The sequence below is a fragment of the Podarcis melisellensis genome (genome assembly GCF_964234715.1).
Source record: "Podarcis melisellensis genome assembly, chromosome: 8".
In the NCBI taxonomy this organism is placed as follows: Eukaryota; Metazoa; Chordata; class Lepidosauria; order Squamata; family Lacertidae; genus Podarcis; species Podarcis melisellensis.
In genome coordinates, this window is record NC_138540.1 from 26954709 (window position 1) to 26973555 (window position 18847).

Sequence of the window (18847 nt, forward strand, 5' to 3'; positions counted from 1 at the left end):
GCCCAATAAGAGAGACACCCCAGAGCATGTGGCCTGCAACTTAACACACTGATTTGTACTTCGAAAGAATTCAGCTCCTGAAAGAGGCAAACGGAACAAGATTACTTTGGAAATGGTGGTTGTGGCTGCCTTGACGCAGACCACATGTGATGCGTTATTTTCTCATCCCTGCTCTCTTGGACAAGCTTAGACAAGTGGTGACGGGTGTCTTAAGTCACATGGACTTCTTGATAACTGGGCTGCAGCAACCCTTTCTCCCTCCCTTCTTCAACAGGGCCTCCCCAGCCTAATTCCAGGCCAAACTTCCTCTTTCTATCCCTCTTCTTTGTGCAGTGAAAGGCATTTGTCTGCTGGCCGTTTCCCTTCCTCCCAGCCTTTCAGAGTTTCTCAAGAGTTCCTCCTACTGCTCTATTGCTGGCTTCTCTCTCTGCTCCCACCTGCCTTGCCTCCTTGGGTGGCTTTCTTGTGCTTAACCCCAGATTGGCTTTCCAACAACAAATCCACCATTCTCTTTAGCCTCACTCTTGGCCTTTAAAAGTCTCTCCCTGGTTTTGTTTCCACCTCACTGAAGGATCTCAGGCCCTGATGCTGGAGGGAGATGCGGGATTTGCCCAAGGCATGAGAAGTCCAGGTTAAACAAGAAAGAAAGAAAGAAAGACACCATCTAACTATGCACTTTCAAGGTGGCACAAGAACTGGGAAGCTGATGAGACTTCAGAAGAAACAAAAAATCCAGTGTCACATATAAATGGCTAGTGGTTAATTCAGGTTTCAAACATAGTAAGAGACATACTTACCAAAACACACTATTGTCAGTACTCAGCCACCCTTATTGAATATAGCAATGAATATACTACAACCTGTTTAAATACAGATGCTGCTATCAGTGGGGCCACTCCCAGATCTGGAAATTTTATCTTTGCACCTGAGGAAGCTGCACAGCAGAGATAGCCAATGGGTTGCCCTTCAGAAAATATTGGACTCCAATTCCCCCTAGCCCAGGATGGCCAAAAGTTAGGGATGATGGGAGTTGGGATCCAGCAAAATTGGGTGGGAGAACCAAGTTGGTTACCCCCCACTCAATAGAGAACTGTGAAAAGAGCAGCTCTGAAAGGTTTGTCTGTGGGAACCCTTCAGACATGTCCTTCGTGGAGCTGTTAAGATGTACACTTTGGCTAGAGAGGTATTTTTTTATTCAACAATATTCACAAGAGGGCTGTACATATAAGGAAACTTACTCACTGAACATAGTATATCTATCTTTTTGCCAATTGCCCATTTTTCTTCTTTAACATGAAATGGCAGCAACAGCTAAGCCTGCTTTGACATGCAAAAGTGCAAGGAACCCCTTACACAGCTATGATAGATGTTCCCTGAGCAGCCCCCAAGCTGTGGGGCCAAGACAGTGTTGCCTTGCCAGCGGGAAACCCCACACCTTTCCCAAACAACTAGAAATGCTTCACACAGCTGAGCTACATGCTTCCCTCTCCTACACTGCTTCCAGGGAATGCCATGTGTGTAAGTGCAGGGGCCATGACCCCACCCCTGTGCAAAGCCCACAGGACAGTGCCAGAACACCATTGCACCAGGTATGGAGGGTCACCACTGGCAGAGGAACCATGAAACCCCATTGCAGGAGCTCTGGAAACAGCCATGCTGAACTACAGATCAGATCCCAGCTAAGGCTTCTCCACTCCAGGTCAGAGCTGTGGACAGCTATTCCTATATCCAGACCAGTGGTGCATATTCTCAAGCCCAAAGATTCCTTGGAGGCCAGTCACTGGAACTGAGAGCTGGAGCAGGCAGACCATAGTGCTCTGTTGAGCAGGCAGAGGAAGAAAGCCCAGAGTCCCAGGACTTATGTTACGTCTGTCCAATCCAGTGGCTTCATCTAGCCAGCCGATCACACTGACTCTGAGGCTTATGCATGCATGCACACACATATATATACTCATGGATGGGTTATTAGGTTAGGCTCAGTTTTCAAACCTCAAAATCCTCCTATGCATTGTGACTCCTTGTCATGGCAAAAGCAGCTGCAGCAGCATTTGCCCACTCCTGAACCAGGGCAGAGACCTGGACAAGAGAAGCCAGACTAGGCCTGCCTCAGAGCTTAACTGAAAGAGGCCAGCTGTGTGCACGCTTTGTGCTGTGAGGTGCATGGGGGCTGTACAAATTCTCATGGCAACTGGGAAGGAGCAGCAGCAGCATTCAGAGATGTGAGCGTGTCCTGCACATGCACAGCAACGGCAGCCGCAGCCGCAGCAGGTGTGGCCTTGCATAGGAGGGCAGAACAGCAGCAGCTCTCTCTTTTTCCCTCTTGTGGGGAAATTAAAGCAGCAGAGTTGGTCAAGGCCACCTGACGCAGACGCCCTGGGGGTTGCAATGTGAGGAGGTGGAGGCACAGGAGTGGGTCTGGGCTGACATGAACCATGCTAAAAACAGGTGCCCAAGGTCACCTGAACATGCAACCATCCAATTCTCCCTGAAGGGACGGACCATGGTACAGGTGGCTCCTATTCCTCACCTCCACATGCCTTTGTCCCTAGCTCAGAATGCACAGGCAGAGTAGACCCATTTGAAACAATAGACATGACTAAGTTAGGACCATTAATTTTCATTATTATATTTATTTATATCCCACCTTTTTCCCTGACAGGGACTCAAGGCAGCTTACAGAGAAGTAGAAACAACTTAAAATATTTTTTTTTAAAAGCAATGGGCCTATGCTGAGTGAAACTTATTTGATGGGTGGGGTATAAATAAAATCATCATCATCATCATCATCCAACATTCTAGCATAGTGTTTTTATCTCCATTTTGATCTGCATACTCACTCCCTATTTTATATATTCATTTTGCATAAAACTGCTAAATTGGATTCAGAGCCACGGCAAGTTCAGATTTGGTGCTGATTTGTGTGGAAGTGGCCTGTGGTTGCCACTGAGATTAAAGCTCTCGCTTCCCCTTCAACAAATCTGCAAAATTACTGAAGGACCTGATTGGACTAACCTCCACCCACCAAAATAGAAACATAGTTGAATAACTAAAATGGCTCAGTCCCTAGAATGCTTTTAGGTCAGCTGTCAGATCAGGATCCTTTGCAAAGCAAAGATCCATATTATAGATGCTCAGCTGATGGCCAAATGTAGCAGCTTTCATGGCTTTGGTTGGGAAGTGGCTGCCTGCACTTACTACTAGGAAAGACTCTGCCTCCTGCCTCAAGGCCTCCCTCTCAGCACTTTGGGGGTCTCTCTCTTACTGTGCCTGTCTTTATGTGTTTCTGAGTCAGCCCCAGGCTCTGGACTCTCATGTCCCCCCTCTCTCATCAGCACTGCGAATTTTCTCTTTGCCCCCCCCCCACGTGCCTAGTCCTAGCAGCAGCTGTTTCTACTTGTCAGAGCAGCTGTCCTAACACCTCCCTTCACAAGCTGTGCCATGGGGCTGCTCCATGGATACACAATCCTGAAGCTATTTATCATGCCTCTAAGGCCTAGCTGATAGGGATGTGGGTGGCGCTGTGGGTTAAACAACAGAGCCTAGGACTTGCTGATCAGAAGGTCGACGGGGTGAGCTCCCGTTGTTCAGTCCCTGCTCCTGCCAACCTAGAAGTTTGAAAGCACGTCAAAGTGCAAGTAGATAAATAGGTACCGCTCCGGCGGGAAGGTAAACGGTGGTGTGCTGCCCTGGTTCGCCAGAAGTGGCTTAGTCATGCTGGCCACATGACCCAGAAGCTGTCTGCGAACAAATGCCAGCTCCCTCGGCCTATAGAGCGAGATGAGTGCGCAACCCAACCCCAGAGTTGGTCACGACTGGACCTAATGGTCAGGGGTCCCTTTACCTTTTCCTTTAAGGCCTAGCTGAACTGAGAGACACCCCACGTCCCCCTTGCATGCTGGGAATTCTCATTTTGCAGCCCTGTAAAAATTGCCAGGCGAAGGGAAAGAATGAGGCGGTGCAGTGGCATTTTTTACTGTAGGATACCAAACATGGCATCACCAACAAACTTATGGGACAATCAGTAAACAAACATGTTGCTTTTTCTTTTTTTAAATCCCAGCTCGGCAGCACACAACTGTTCTAAAGGTATTGTATCAAAGGGAAAGCTCCCTCACCTTTACCAAATGTGCCAATAGATTTTGCAATGGGAGAGTCCAATGGCATCAAAATGGGTTCCGCTGTCCAAAACCGGTGTCCACTCAGCATTGAGCAGACCCTGCCACGCACACACACTTGTTACAAAGTGTGTTCACATAGGCGCGAGGCCATTCTCCAGCCCCCTTCAAAAGCAATTCTTCTGCATCAGCCCAGCCTTGCATTTGTGAATGGGAGGCTTCCTTGCCCACAGTACTGAGGCAGTGGACAGACTTCTATTTGCTCAGCATCCTGTACACTTCCACTACTGGATTGTGAAGCCACACACACACAATGGTGTCAGCCACAATCCACATCTTTCCTATAGTTTCTTGAGAAATACTGTATTTTGATTCCCTCCAAACCAGCTTCACTTCAATCTGAAATCATAAGCTTTCTGAAGCCATCCCTGCCCACTGGGGAGGACAGGCAGGCAACTTGGAAGCCCAGCCCAGCTATACTGATGCATACAAGAAAGTACAGAGCTGAAATGCAGCTGGGAGAACTGGGGTCAACCTTGCTGCATTTTAGGCCAGCAGTGTGTTCACAGCCTGAGGATCAGCCAGAAGAACTTGCTTTAGCACATTGCTCTTCCCACCGTTTCTGTATATGCACATCAACCCTATAAGCATGCATGGACCTTCTGTCAGTTTAACTATCACAAGTTCCTCAGCAAGGGATTCTGGGTGTTGTTTTGATGGTGGCGTTGAGAAATTATCTTGATGGGGAACTTTAGGATTCCAACACAGAACTATCTGCCAAAGAGTTCACCGAGTAGAGGGTATGGCTATTAATCCAATTAAAACACTACCATGTAGCTAATAAGCTCCTGCTAGACAGCTACAGAAAGAATGTGACAAGTTCAACACCTGCAACAGGATAGGAAGACATATTCCGGGAAGGTGTGGTCACCACTTGAGATGTAAGACTTTCAGAACTGTTGTGGGGTGTGTGGGTTTGTTTGTTTGTTTTTGAGGAGAGGGTTTTTTCCTGGACAAACATCAGTGGGTTTGTTCACACCAGAGTTTATTGTGTGTTTGCAGCTGTTTGCTTTTCCATTTAATTTGCATTATCTACATGATGCTACCCTCAAACACCAATCTTGATGCTTTGTCCCTATAAATTCGAGTTTTCCTGATACAGGGGGAATGTGATGTTGGGGGAAAGTGCAATTCCAACTGCAGTAGTTTGGAGCCCAAACTATTTATTTAGGGGTGGGCAGATCTCTTTTCACTTTCTGCTACTCACCTTTCCATGCTCAGTACTATCTCAATACCTTCATTTCTTTTCCAGTCATGTTCTTAATTATTTCCACTGCACTCCTGAATTGTGTACAGCCTTGTGGTTTTTCCCCATTTTGATCTCTCAAATTTGCACAGAACCAGAAAACTGTACAAGCAAACCACACACACACACAAATCTGCACCAAATACTGTACAGTATCAATCTCAAAGTATGTGCTGAAAACATACAATTGCTTTAATTTCTTTTCTGGCACACTCCTGAATGGAGAAGTGTAGCCTTAGATATTTTCTTTTGATCCTTCAGATTTGCACAAAGTCAGAAAACTACCAAAGTGTGTGCTAAGAATTAAAAATTGCCTGCCAAGTTATCTGTACACATGCCCTGTCAGTATTTATTCGACACAACTGAATCAGCAAATTAGAAGGCAGGGAAAAACGCAAAAATGTCATGCCTACTGACATGAAAAAGAAAGATAAAAGTTCTTCCTCATAGGCAAATTCATGTATATGCAGCCGTGGACTAATTCATATGTGGGGCGGGGGGGGGGAGTGTATTAACAGCTCAATAATGCTCAGTTGTGGACAAACCCATGATTAAGTCACTAAAGGACTCAGCAGGGAATGGAAAGAAAGCTATACAAGAAATCTTAAGGATGATTTTCTTCATCTCTGCTGCCAGCTTCGAGGAGGAATGTTGCCATTGAATCTTGCTGGCTACTCTGATGTGGTTCACATTTTAAAATAATGATATAACTAAAAGAATATATGAAATAAAATCTCATATCCGAGGCAGTTCCAAGAACAAGATGCCCAGCAAACTGCAGAATTGGCTGGGTGAGAACAGACCCCCACAACAAATGAGGAACAAGGACAGCATATCCTCTAACTGTGCAGAAAGCAGATAAGATGACGTGCTTGGTCCTGGAGGGTCTTCCCCAGCACTGCTGCTGGAGATGGACATTCTACATGCAAAGCATGTGCTCTCCTGCTCCAGACACATGAAACTACCTGATTATAAGCCAGGCAGTGGATCTTCATTTCTGCTTAGTGCTGCCTGCTCTGATTGGCAGCAAGGGCTCTGCTGAGTCTCTTTCCCAGTCCTGCAATCCAGCAGCTCACATCCAGCCCTCCTCTCTTTAGCCCCTACATTTCCACTGACTTTCAGAAGTCATTCATGGAGCAAGATGTCGGCTTTGTAAGGACATGGAAGGAAAAGAGAGCCTGCATGATGCCAATGCAGTTGTGTGTGTTTCTCTCAGGTCAGACCTGGGCTGACTGATCCAGGCTGGGGGCTTCTCCCAGATCCTGAACTACAGTAGACAGCAGCTACGGGTAGGCTATCAGTATTAATCAAATCCATAGACTTCATACTACCTGCCAATGGCAAGGGCAGATCCTGTGCCTTTAAAGGGGCCACCCACCCACAATGTTTTACTTGGCTGAGCCCTCGTCCCCCAGTACCTGATTCCTGGCTTGAAGTGCTGAGAGCCAGCGCTTCCTAGGCTAGAGCAGGAAGCTCTCACTCCTTTCTTCCCTCCAGGCAGAAGAGGAGAAAGTCTGTTCAACAAAGCACTGAGGCCTTGTGCTGGATGGAGCCTCACTTTCAGGCTATTTGCAATTTTGTATAGACAGACGCAGATACCGTCTACAGAGAATGTAGCTAGGTAGGCTCAGTACAGCTGCTACTGGGGGTGGGGAACAATGGGACAGAGATTTCTGCCCCATTCCCTCTCATTGATCAGCATGCCCCATGATGGATAGACAGGAGTATTCCCTCCCCACCCCTGCTCCGTTCATGCATCTGTAACAGCTACTGCAGGTAGTACGAAGCAGCGGTGTTAGTAACCGCAACAGTTAGTTGTGGCATGGTCAGTTTCCCCGATTCAGAGAGAATTCAATGGATGTGAAACTTCATGGTCATCATCTCAGCTGCAGCCCCATGCAAGCAAGCAGAAAGCAAAGAGAGAGAGAGACATATATATATGTGTGTATATATGTATATATATATAGTGAGATATATATAGATATATCATTTTAAATGGAAGAGAAACAGTCCAGCAGGCAGCTAAACTCACCCTTTTGTACCGCCTATGGTCCACCAGAGGGCTTCAGATGCGCAAAACGATAGCAAAGAGCTATTAGCATATAGATGGCAACAGGTAGACACCTTTTATTCAACAGCTTCAGATCAAGGAGGATAGGCAAGCTGCCTGCTCTGGGGAAGGGAGAGGGAGAGGGAGAGGAGAGGGTGGCCATGGTGGGGGTGTCAGATCTCAGGGGCCAGCTTGCAACAACCTACATGCTGGGAGGGTGGGGCTGGTTGAGTAGCACCATACAATATTGAGCAAAACCCAAAGGCGGGTCTATTTTATTGGAGCTGGGTGGGAAGTAGCATTGAGGTTCCAAGACCCTCCTTCTCTGACTCAGAAGACTAGAACAAGTTTTCTTAGAAAGACTTTGTGATAATCAGAAAGAAGGTGTTCCTTAACTGTAACCCCAGGGATATGGTGGGCTACGAACGCAGCAAGAAGTATCCAAGCCGTTGTCAAAACCTTGTAGCCATCTTGGCTCACTGACCAAAACTTCACTTTCTTACCAAGGTTCAAATTAAGTAATGAAAATCCATTAATCAGAATCAAAATTCCGATCAACAACAGATTCAACAGAAGGGTGCTGGCCACTTTTCCAAAGGGCCCCCTTCCCTCTGCTTCTTGATCCCAATATGCCGTTTTGCCACCTGAGGTGTTTTCTGCTGGAAAAAGCTAGTCATGCCTTATTACTTGTTTCAAAGCCAAACTAGTCATTTCCTGTGCACAGGATGTCAAGAAACACCAGGAGATGGGGCTACAGGTATGACATCTGGACTGCCAATTGGTAACCTGCTAGCCCCTGGCGTAAATCCTTAAAAAGCGCTGTCAAGTTCAAAGCATATTCAGGGCTTATCCAAACTTCCTCTTGTTCCGCTGCTTTCCTCTGGGGAAAACCACTCTTTAGCACTTAATGGGAGTGCAATTTGGGTTTTCTCTGGACTGAAGTTTGCTCTGATTTAGAGCTAGGCAGTGGGTTTTCCGTAGGAAAGGAGTGAGACAAGTGGAAGTGTTGATGAGCCCTTGGAGTTGGGCTATCACAAGCTAAAGAGGCTACCACTGTGCTTTGTCATATCGCCATTTGTCCCTTCCATAAGAGGGTTTTTTTTTGGGGGGGGGGAGGTTTGCATCTCACCCTCACGTATGGTGGGAAGAATGGTACAACAAAATACACAAACAAACACAGAGGCCATTGTGGGAGCAACTCCTATAAACCAGAATGTTGTCAACTAATACATGGGCAGTGGTTATTTTGAAGGTAGTATATACTTGAAGCTCCAAAATCTTTTAACAAAGTCTGTCAGACAAAGATTCTTCGAGTAAATGGAGCAGAGATGGCAATACAGGTGAATTAGTATCTAGTTAAACAACAAAAGACATCAGATGAGAAGGGACTGCTGGATCAGGCCAGTGGCCCATCTAGTCCAGCATCCTCTTCTCACAGTGGCCAACTGGATGGCTATGGGAAGTCTACAAGCAGGACTTAAAAGCAGTCTCCCCTCTTGCAGTTTTCTAGTGACTTGTATTCAGAAGTATTACTGTCTCCAATTGGGGAGGCGGAGCATAACCATACTGGCTATTAGCCACTGATAGCCTTATCTTCCATGAATTTGTCCAATCCTCTTTTTAAGCCATCCAAATTTGTGGCCCTCAATGCCTCCCATGGGAACAAATTCCATAGTTTAATTATACACTGTCTGAAGGAGTACTTTCGTTTGTCTGTCCTGGATCCTCTAACATCCAGCTTCATTGGATGTCCACGTATTCTAGTGTTACAAGAGATTGTTCAAGATAATATTGGGGTCTTTTTGTTAGGACTAATAAGAATGGACCAAGCAAACCTTTGAATTCTCCAGAACTCTCTGTCCTATTCAGAGTAGACCCACTAAAGTTAATGGGAATGACTAATTAAGGTTCATTAATTTACACGGGCTTACTCTAAAAAGAGCTTAGTTGGAATATCCCAAAGGCTGTACTGTTTGGGGGCATTTATTTTAGATAACAGAAGAGTAAGAAGTAGGTAGGGATGAGATGGGGTGAAATTAGACAGGGGTTTTTCCTTCCTTCTCCTTCTCTCACAACAGTATAATTTGGGGTCGCTCTGAACTTGGTGGGCAGTAGATTCAGGACAGAAAAAGAAATTACTTTTGACACAGCATGTAGTTAGCTTGTGGAATCTGATTCTACCAAATGTGGCTTCAGTGGCTTTAAGAGGGGATCAGGCAAATTTATGGGGGTTGAAGAGGCCTGCATTACTGATTTCAATAATGGGTTGTATCTAATGCTAGTCCAATTCGGAGTACACTCATTGAAATTAAGGTAACAAATTGAGCCATGACTATTAATTTCAATGGGTCTATTATGAGGAGGGCACAACTCAATAGTTTTAAAACTCATTTCCTCAGTTGTATTTCCTGAAAAATGTGCACACTCATTAGTTGCTATAACTATTAAAGCATCTTGGTCTGAGACTGAAAAGTGCTTTTATGTACCACAAAACCTGTTGCTCTCTCTGTGCACAAGAAAAGAAAAAAATCATAGAATATGACTTACTTGAAGACTAAGAAGGCCCCGTTTCAGCTAGAAGGAGCTGGTAACAATATGATTCTACAGATCCAGCCCCACTGAGTTCAGTGGAGCTTACTTCTAAGTAAGTGGGTATAGGATTGCAGACTCATTGCCTTGAGCAGCTTTGAACTGTTGCTGGGAGCCATGAAGGCATCATACAAAGGCTTGTCAACCTAAGACAGCTTCTGCACTTAAGTGACTTCCCACCACACCAGCCCAAACTAAAGGTGAAGTGCACAATTCCAGCCTAGCAGCAATTCTACCTGAAGCTTGGCTGCCCATTCAAACCCCACAATCTTTGTTGGTTGCACTCATTTGCATTCTGCAGTTTCCAGCATCACCCAATCAGTCCTAAATCTGAAATGACATACTTTATCCTGGGTCATATGCAGAAAAGCTCTTAGTTCTCCTTCTGTTCCTTCTTAGCACATCCACCCAGTCACTTTCCTCTTGCCTTCCCCTCCTCATGTGCCAAACTATGAAATTTCATGTGGCCTTTCTTCATCCTGAAGCAACAGGAGCACCCCCTCTACACCCCACTGCTTGGACTGACAGTCCTCTTGGGATGGATCCCACAGAAGCATGCCCTATTGCCTTACCTGGGGATACCACAGACTTATACTGTCCTGGGAGGGAAACACAGGGGGCTTTTTTTGAACCTAAAAAACAATTTCTGCAGACATTGAGCCTGTCAGGAAAGGTGCTGGGTTCCTATTGACCATGCCCACATCATCAAAGCATCAACCACACAATAAACTGCCAGGGCAGTTTAGTATCTGATTTTTGAAATGATCATTAATATTTCTTTAAGGTATAGGGAACCACTAATATAAATATACAGTATACATCTGTATATGTTTAAAGGCAGGCAGCTCCCTGAAGCATGTAAGAGGGTCCAAACCAAGAGCAGATCTAGCACTCAACCGTGATGTTATAAAACCAGATTTACACTGTAGGCAAAGGTTCATGTGGCTACAGCCAAGAGTGTTGTGCCTGCCTTTGCCCTCAGAGGCCCAAGTCAGCTTCCCATGGACAACATCCATGGACAAACCAACACTCATGATCCAACCAGGCTCCAATCCTCTGGGGAGCACCTGAACTTTGTTTCTTGCCACAAAACCATTTGCAGCCACCCATGTGATTGTCCCCTCTACCTTCCAATCCTTGGTCTGTAGCCCCCAACTAGGAATCTTGGTGAGGGCACACCTAGAAACTGAACGCTGGTGATGTCTCACCTGTGGCGGCAGCGTCGTAAAAAACGCATGATCTTGCGAGCAGCTTGGTCCTGCTTCTTGGTGAGCAAGCTGCTTCTGCAAGGAAGGAAGGAAGGAGGAGAACATCAGGGTCCAGGAGATACCAAGGAGGAAGTGGGGAGGGGAAAAGGCCATCTAAGTAAGTAGTTGTAGAGCATCTGCTTTCAATGCTGAAGATCTCAAGTTCAATCCCAGACATTTCCAGTTTGGCTGGGAAAGACTCTGTTCCCCTTTCTGGAACCCTGAAGAGCCTCTGCCAGTCAGTGCAAACAGTACTGAGCTATATGGACCAACTGCCTGCCTGTGGTATATACAGCAGTTTAATGCTCCTGCGAGGGAGACTGTCCAAACTGATGTCTGTAAAAACTTTAGTACTTTTACTCATAATAAGGGAGGCTGTCTGACAAAACACTCCATGTATTTTTTTACTGTTTCTTTTTATTTTGTCTGTTTTACTTTCTCTCTCTCTTCTTTCTTTTTTATTGTCCCTTTTTGTGTGTGTTTTTATTCTTTGTTTTTCCTCCTTTTCCCCTTCTTTGGAGTAGTATGTTTGGAGCCTTTATTAAGGTCCAAAGACTGTATACTGATGGGGTGGTCGATGGTCAGTGGAGGACCCTGGGTGAGAGAGAGTGAAAGGTCGGTTTCTCAGGGTGAGAAGCTGGGAGGAGAAAGGAAAGATCCCAGTTGAGAGCTGGGAGGAGCTGCTGTCCTCTGTGGGTGGTAAAGGCTAACAATTAATTTTAAGTGAGGGCTCTGTATTCTACTTATTCAATTTGTATCTTTTGTAGTTGTAATTTTACTGTATTAGAGAAAATTTTAATATATTTATTTTTAGATAGACCTATAAAAAACCAAAACACTTTATGAACATGGGCCTTCTTCCTACAAGGCCTTTGGCTAGAATTTTTCAGCCACCTGCTTTGATGCATATTGATTCATTCTGTCCTTCGTGACTGAATGCCACCCTCCTGTTGTACTTACTGATCTTGCAGCCTGCTTGCATTAGAAAGCTCCCACCTATCTGAGCTGCCCTTTTGTCCCTTCGCCCATCAATGCCCCCTGCCTTTCTTAGCCCTTCCAATTGTGAGTTGGCAGGCACTCTTCGGTAACAGATGCAGAATCGTGGCTTCTGAGAGCAATAATGTTTGTTCCTATGCATTTGCTTGATTCATGGGAGGTGGGCAGAATCTAGGTTTCCTTGGTGCATAATTTATTCTTTTACTCAACTGCATAAGCATCAACCTCTGCCTTACACCCCCATCCATCCATCCATCCATCCATCCATCCATCCATCTACTCTGTCTGGTATTGGCTGGCAAGTCAATGTGGGTGGAGGACTGCCCAAGATCAGTGAGTACTAGCCCCTTGCCCTGTCTACCTTCTCCAGCATGCCCACCTCACCTGAGCTTCTGCTGCACGAGAGCAGCCGTCCTGCGACTTTGTCTCCTCTTCCCACATTCCTTGTAGCTGCGGTAGAACTGCTGGATTAGGACAGCAGCTCTCCGGCTCTGCTGGAATTTCTTCTGTTCGTAGTAGCTTCGGAATTTGCTCTGGATGAGGATGGCAGCTTGTATCATCTTTTTATAAAGTGCATACTGCAAGGGGAAGAGAGAGAAAGAGAGAGAGAGAGAGAGACAAAGGCTGAAGCACTCCCAAAGGCAAAAATAACAGTCACTCAGGGGAAAATCCAGAGATGGGCACAGAAGAATTTCACTGCAATAACAGAAAAAGTACCCTCCTGCTTTTACTAAGCAGGGCACATAATGGGAATTATGTGCCCTGCTTAGTAAAAAGGGGGAAAGACTGCACCTATAAATTCCATTCCTTGTTACCCTTAACCCCCCTCCCCTCCACTAGTTCTCCACACAAAGCAGCTCAATCCCTTGAGGACGGGCAGATGAATATGCAAAAAAGGCTCTGCCCTGAAAATGCAGAATGTATCTCAACGCAAGGTGGGTCATCTGTGGCAGGCCTTCCACACCTGTTACTCATCTCTGGATGGTGCACATGTATGTTCCACAAACTGGAAACTGACTGGAACTGGACTGAGACTTTTAGGAAATATTAATGTTTCCCAATTAAGAGTGCTTTCTATGGACAATGACAAAAATATTTCAATTACTCCTCAGAGTATGGGGGATTTTTTTATTTTTTAAAAAATCTAATCTGCTCTAAGACTTGGTTTCCATTTATTGTGTACGTGTAAGAGACAGAGAAAGCACACAAACCTGCACACTAGGCCAAATACTTCACCAATTTTCAACCTGATAGCGGGCTGTTTCAAACATCATGCTATGCGGTTGGTCATGTTTTACATGAATGGGCAGCATCCAATGCAAGGGTGGACAACATTTCCAGCTCCGTGGGCCAGGCCCCCATTGACCAGCTTTGACAGGTAGGGGATGACAACCCACATGTCAATCAAATGATGTCATAATGATGTCATATGGGTTATCCCACTTGCACCAGGGAACCCATGTACAAAGTGGTCTGCAAGCCCTGAGCAGCTGATCCAGCAGGCTTTCATTCTCTCACCCAACAGCTGATGCACAGGAGAACTGACGCCTGTTTTCCCTTGGCATTGTACAATTAGGGTTTCCAACCTGCCTGGAGCCAAGAGGAACCATGAGCCTTGGTTTAGTATTACGTGCAAACCAGCGCCACACAGAAAAAGTGGGCTCTGTGGCTACTTGACACACAAGGCTTGCCACCATGCTAGACTGGGCCAATGGTTGATCTAGCCCCTACTGTCTGTCACATGGGTCACTGAATGGAGAAACTGGGCAAGATGAAGCTGCCACTCCTTGTTTCCTGGCCGCATAAGCTACCTCTTGGGGGTAGAGTGCCTCTAAACCAGCAAAGTGTACAGAACAGTTGGTGTTTGTGACTGAGGAATCTCTCCCCGCTGCTCTACCCTAACACACCGCCAAATTGTGCTTGAACCTTTCCCCGCAAATTGCCAAATCTGCACTGCTGCCAGATGATGTTCTCTCTCAATTCTCCTAATCAAGGAAGCAAACTGGTACGTTCTCCATATGGGGAGCAGTTTAGGGGGTCACCACACTTGTAGGTGAAGGAAGAAGGTGCTGGGAAAGAGGGGATAGGAGAGGACTCGGGCCCCCATTCTGGCCCATCCTTGGCAAATTTTGCATGCCTGTGAAATGGTAGGAATGGAAGGCCAGTGTGCCAAACTGGAGGTGGGCTTCCAGGGACCAGACAACTTCCCTGAATTTTCAGCTTTCATTTTTAAATTTAAAAGCACCTAGCCCACTTCAATTATATAAACTTAAAGGAAAATGGGCAGGCTGTTTCTGAGCCAGTTTCTTTCCCTGCCGTCCAGAGCTTTGGCCATTGAGTGTAAAAACATACAAACGAAAAAGCTAAGGAAATTAAATTAGACTTCATGATTTTAACAACTTTAAATTTAACCTATTTAGCTACTTGTAGAAGTCCTTCCTTGCTTTGCGGTGATTTGCGGTCTCTCCCTCTGGCATGCACCCCAAGTGTAACTCCCTCCCCAGCAAATTCTGTGGTGCCAGGCAAGGCTCTGAAGATGTTCCCCTTTCATAAGGGACAGGTTGCCATTCATAACAAAGCAGGACTGCTGGCATGCACGCTCCACAGCAGGATGCAACCCACGCGTGCTCTAGCAAAATGGACAGACCCTCTCCTTGGCTTGCAATGAAAGTGAAAAGCTCATGAGCCCAAATGCTGGGCGTTTTCAGTCATTACCTTCAAGGCTATCCAAGTAAGCTTGGGAGGGGGAGAAACAGAAAATACAAGATTAACGTTCAACGGCCTGCCATGTCAGTCATCATCAGCACAGAGTGAGGGGCTCTGCCTCCTTAGGAGACCTGGGTGCCTCCAGAAGAGATTCTCTCAAAGCAAATGGGTGCTGCTGGAGGCCAACAGCCACATTCAGGTTCACCCACAACAGGGAGGGAGGAAGGTGTGCAGTTGCTGCAGCAGCAGCAATTCCATGGGGAGTCCTGCTGTGGGGTGAATGTAAGATGGCTGGGAAAGGGCTCTTTGCTTGGGAGCCTGCAGAGTTGAGCTTTACCAATTTCCTCAGAAAAAGCTCTGCCATTGGTGGTTGAGAACTCAGCCTAAATATGTGGGCCACTGCCAAGCCTCTGAAGGAAGCCATTCCTCAGCTTTTGTTGTTAGAGATTCTCTCTCTTTCCTGCCTTGAAAGTTAAACACCACAGCAATACCCCAACTTTATTGGCTATTGGGGACAGCTGCAGCAACATAACATGGAAAATAAACCAGCTCTCGCCCTCTCTCTGTGGTGAATCTCAAGCAAAACCAGTGGTTGACAATGGCTAGGATCCAAAGTGCTGTGCAAACTGAGCAGATATCTTTAGAGTCCTCCTCATAACCTCTGCTGCTCTACATTATGACACCACAGCATGAAGCATGGCAGTTTGGAAACAAAAGCAGGTTGCTGGCGGCTACAGTAAATACAGCTACATACTTGATGTACGCAACACCTAAAAAACTACCAGAATCTCAGGGCTTCAAGGCAAAAAAGGGCCATCAACGTGTGTTCGGAACTGTTCCTGGGCTGTTCAGATGGCAAGCTGGGGTGAAGATTGCTGAACTGAATGCGTTTGGGGACTAGCATGTCAGACAGATGGCTGGGATAGAATATTTCCCCCTGATAGCAGATTTCCTAAAGTCCTTCTTATACATTCCTTTCCACATAAAGAGGGCCCTGTCCTCCCTCACAACCTATCTGGCCCATTAGCTTCCATACCTTGCCACCACCTTGAATCTGTACATTTACTCAAATACAGAAAAAATGCAAGTTAAGCTTCCATGCACATATTTACAGAAGTTTGACTCAACACATTGATCTGTGGGATTACTCTGAGGCTTCAGGTGGAGAGGAAAGGATGAACAGGACTGAGGTCTAACAAGCTTTTTAAAAAAGTGTCATGCTATTGATTCCCACCCCAACGTGTGGTCTGAGATGGTCCTGAAACTGTTTGACCATACAATGAGCTGTTGGATCAGAGGGCCTCTCTCTTTGGGATGCTTAATTTTTTCACAAGAGGTGTGAGGCAAAGGAAGCAGGAGTAACCCAGGCTCCCTCACTTGTGGAGGCTGAAACTTGGGCACACTCCATCTTTGAAACTTCTGAAGTAGCTCTCTGCTGAGTTATAAGAAACAAAGCAGTCCAGGGTGGCTTCTCACACTTGCCTGGTGGTACCAATATAAAGCCATCTGCAGCTCACCTGTTTGTATTTCCGGTAACAACGCTGAATGACAGCAGCGGCCACTTCCTGTTGCTCCCGGAGGGGGCGTCCCTGCAAGGGAAGGGGACAAATGGTAGAGGTAACGGGACTGCAAGCAGGACCTGAGTGCCACAGCATATAAGTGCAACTGCGTCAAAGCTGTAGATTGTTCTCTGAATACCTCAGAGAAGCACCCTGCGAGAACTGGAACTCAAAGCATGGAAAGAAGTGTGGCAAAGAACATCAGGCTGCCCAATGCAGAAGCCTCTGGAGCACCACCTGACACAACCATGAAGTGCATTTTCCTGCTCCTGCCAGTGACAGCTCATGTTTGGTAGTGGGGAAACAAACACTAAAGGAGAACATAGAGCAAACTGAAAAATGTATTTGCAGCAGGCCCAGACAGAGGGGGGGGGGCATATGGGCCACTTGGCCCGGGCCTCTGATTCCAAAGAGGGCCTTGGTCAGCATACATTCCCTATGTATTTTTAAAAAACACTATTGTATATCTATATTTTCCATTTTGTCTTTATATGCAGATACGGTTCAAGCCTTGAAATAAAATTATTTGTCAGCATAACTTTTGTGAAAATTATTTATATACTTACTTATTTATAAGACTTCAGTTATCCCAAGGGTAAAAAAAAAAGGGGGGGGCAACATTATCTACCTGGCCCAGGCCTCTGCCTGGTTCTGCAAGGCCCTGATTTGCAGCATCAGCAGGGGCGGAGGGCACCTCCCTTGAACCTTCCTGGGCCATTTTTGTTGCTGCCCCCTTTAACACATGCAGGGGCAGATTGGACAATCATGTACCAAACACCAGCCCTGGGCTTCCACTTCACTTGCCACTGTGCTCTAAAGTAACTTATTTCTGTCAGCTGGCATCGGAGTGCCACTGATTCCAAAGGGAGGTTTGGAGACTTCCATGCACCCCTGATGCCATTTCCTTGACCCACCCCTACCAACAGCGACTTCTGCCCTTCACCTTGTATTTCCTGAAGACCGTCTGGACCAGCTTGGCAGCCTCGTAGAGCTCTCTCTGCTCATGATCGGAGAGGGTCAGCTGCGCAAACTCGTTTTCGACTTTCTCGCTGGTGGAGGCGCTTAGGAATTCTGTCCAGTCTGTTGCCGAAGGGAGGCTGGGCTTCTCAAAAGCCATTTCATTGACTGGTGAGCTTGCAGGGCTCAGGCTGGTGTTGGAAGAAGGGGTCAGGGGTCCAATGTACAGGCTTCTGCAAAAAGAGGCACAGCGGGAAGAGGGTCATAGCTGCACAGACACCAAGACATGCTGGCTGGCTGGAGAAAAAGAACAAAAATCCAGGATTTGGTTCAGATTAAGGGTGGGGAGGGACAAGTGAGTTGGTCACATCTGAGCCATACAGTGAAAGCACATGGTTTCCCCAAAGAATCATCGGACTGTAGTTTACCTCCTTACACAGCTATGATTCCCAGCACCGTTAAACTACACTTCACCCTCTCTGAGGCAGGGGCTAAGGCTTGGTGACCCAGAATGCACCAACCCTTGTTGAAACAGCATGAAAACATGCTTCAAGCTTACTATTTAGCATTCCAGTGATATTTATTTCACAGTACTTGAGGGTTAAGGGTTGAAACTTTGTTGTAACTAGTTAACTTGCTCCACACCCAGCGAACCTGAATGGAACCTGTTTCAGGGATGTTCTGAATCTTTACTGGCTTGACTCAGAAAAACAAAGTGGATTAATTTTAGCTGCTGTAACCCAAAATTCAGAAATGAACTAAAGCATCTAACAGCTGGGCACTGGGTAGGAGATCCCCCCCCATATGGCAGCACCAGCAGCAACAAGGAGCCCCCCTTTTGCCTGGTGGGTTTTCAATTTCGCAAGGTGAGGGCCAGAAAAGTCAATATGGGCCAGCGGGCATCACAAGCTCGATCAGTCCTGGTAATACAAGGCCACAGACCTTATTTGAGCAGCACTTGGTAAATGGTCGACATCCGCGAGGTAACTGGCCAGCCAGCTCATTGAAGTGCTAATGGTGGCGCTCTCCGTCCTCTCGGCTGGTGGCGCCTCCATTGGCACAAAGTTTTCCCGCTTGATCCTCTCTGGGGTCGCTTCGATGATGTGCTCTGCCAGAGTCATCATGGTCACCTGTGAAGTGAGAAGGAAAGCTTTTCAGGGGCACGTGGGTGGAGGCAAGGCGAGAACAGCACTTCCCACCATCTCCCTTCCTGTTGGGTCCCAGAACCTGCTCCTGTCAGACCGAGGAGGAACGCTGTACATAAAATGTTTGTGCTTGGGTTTTGAAGGTAAAAGGTATTCTGCAATTGGCAAAAGTCGAGG

The 18847-nt window shown here is 46.4% G+C and overlaps 1 protein-coding gene across 3 annotated transcripts in view; it reads right to left on the minus strand.

Moving 5' to 3' along the window:
- The window catches only part of CAMTA1 (calmodulin binding transcription activator 1), a 682851-nt gene that overhangs the window by 8417 nt on the left and 655587 nt on the right, over positions 1–18847 (minus strand). Inside the window, exons 16-22 of one of the 3 annotated variants that reach the window (XM_081923407.1) lie at positions 18468–18655; positions 17512–17758; positions 16527–16598; positions 15019–15039; positions 12688–12881; positions 11269–11343; positions 7454–7484 (exon numbers count right to left, since the gene is read on the minus strand). In XM_081923407.1, coding sequence (XP_081779533.1) covers positions 7454–7484; positions 11269–11343; positions 12688–12881; positions 15019–15039; positions 16527–16598; positions 17512–17758; positions 18468–18655 — 828 coding nt within the window. The remainder of the gene's footprint in view (positions 1–7453; positions 7485–11268; positions 11344–12687; positions 12882–15018; positions 15040–16526; positions 16599–17511; positions 17759–18467; positions 18656–18847) is intronic. The other 2 variants (XM_081923408.1, XM_081923406.1) reach the window with 2 other exon arrangements.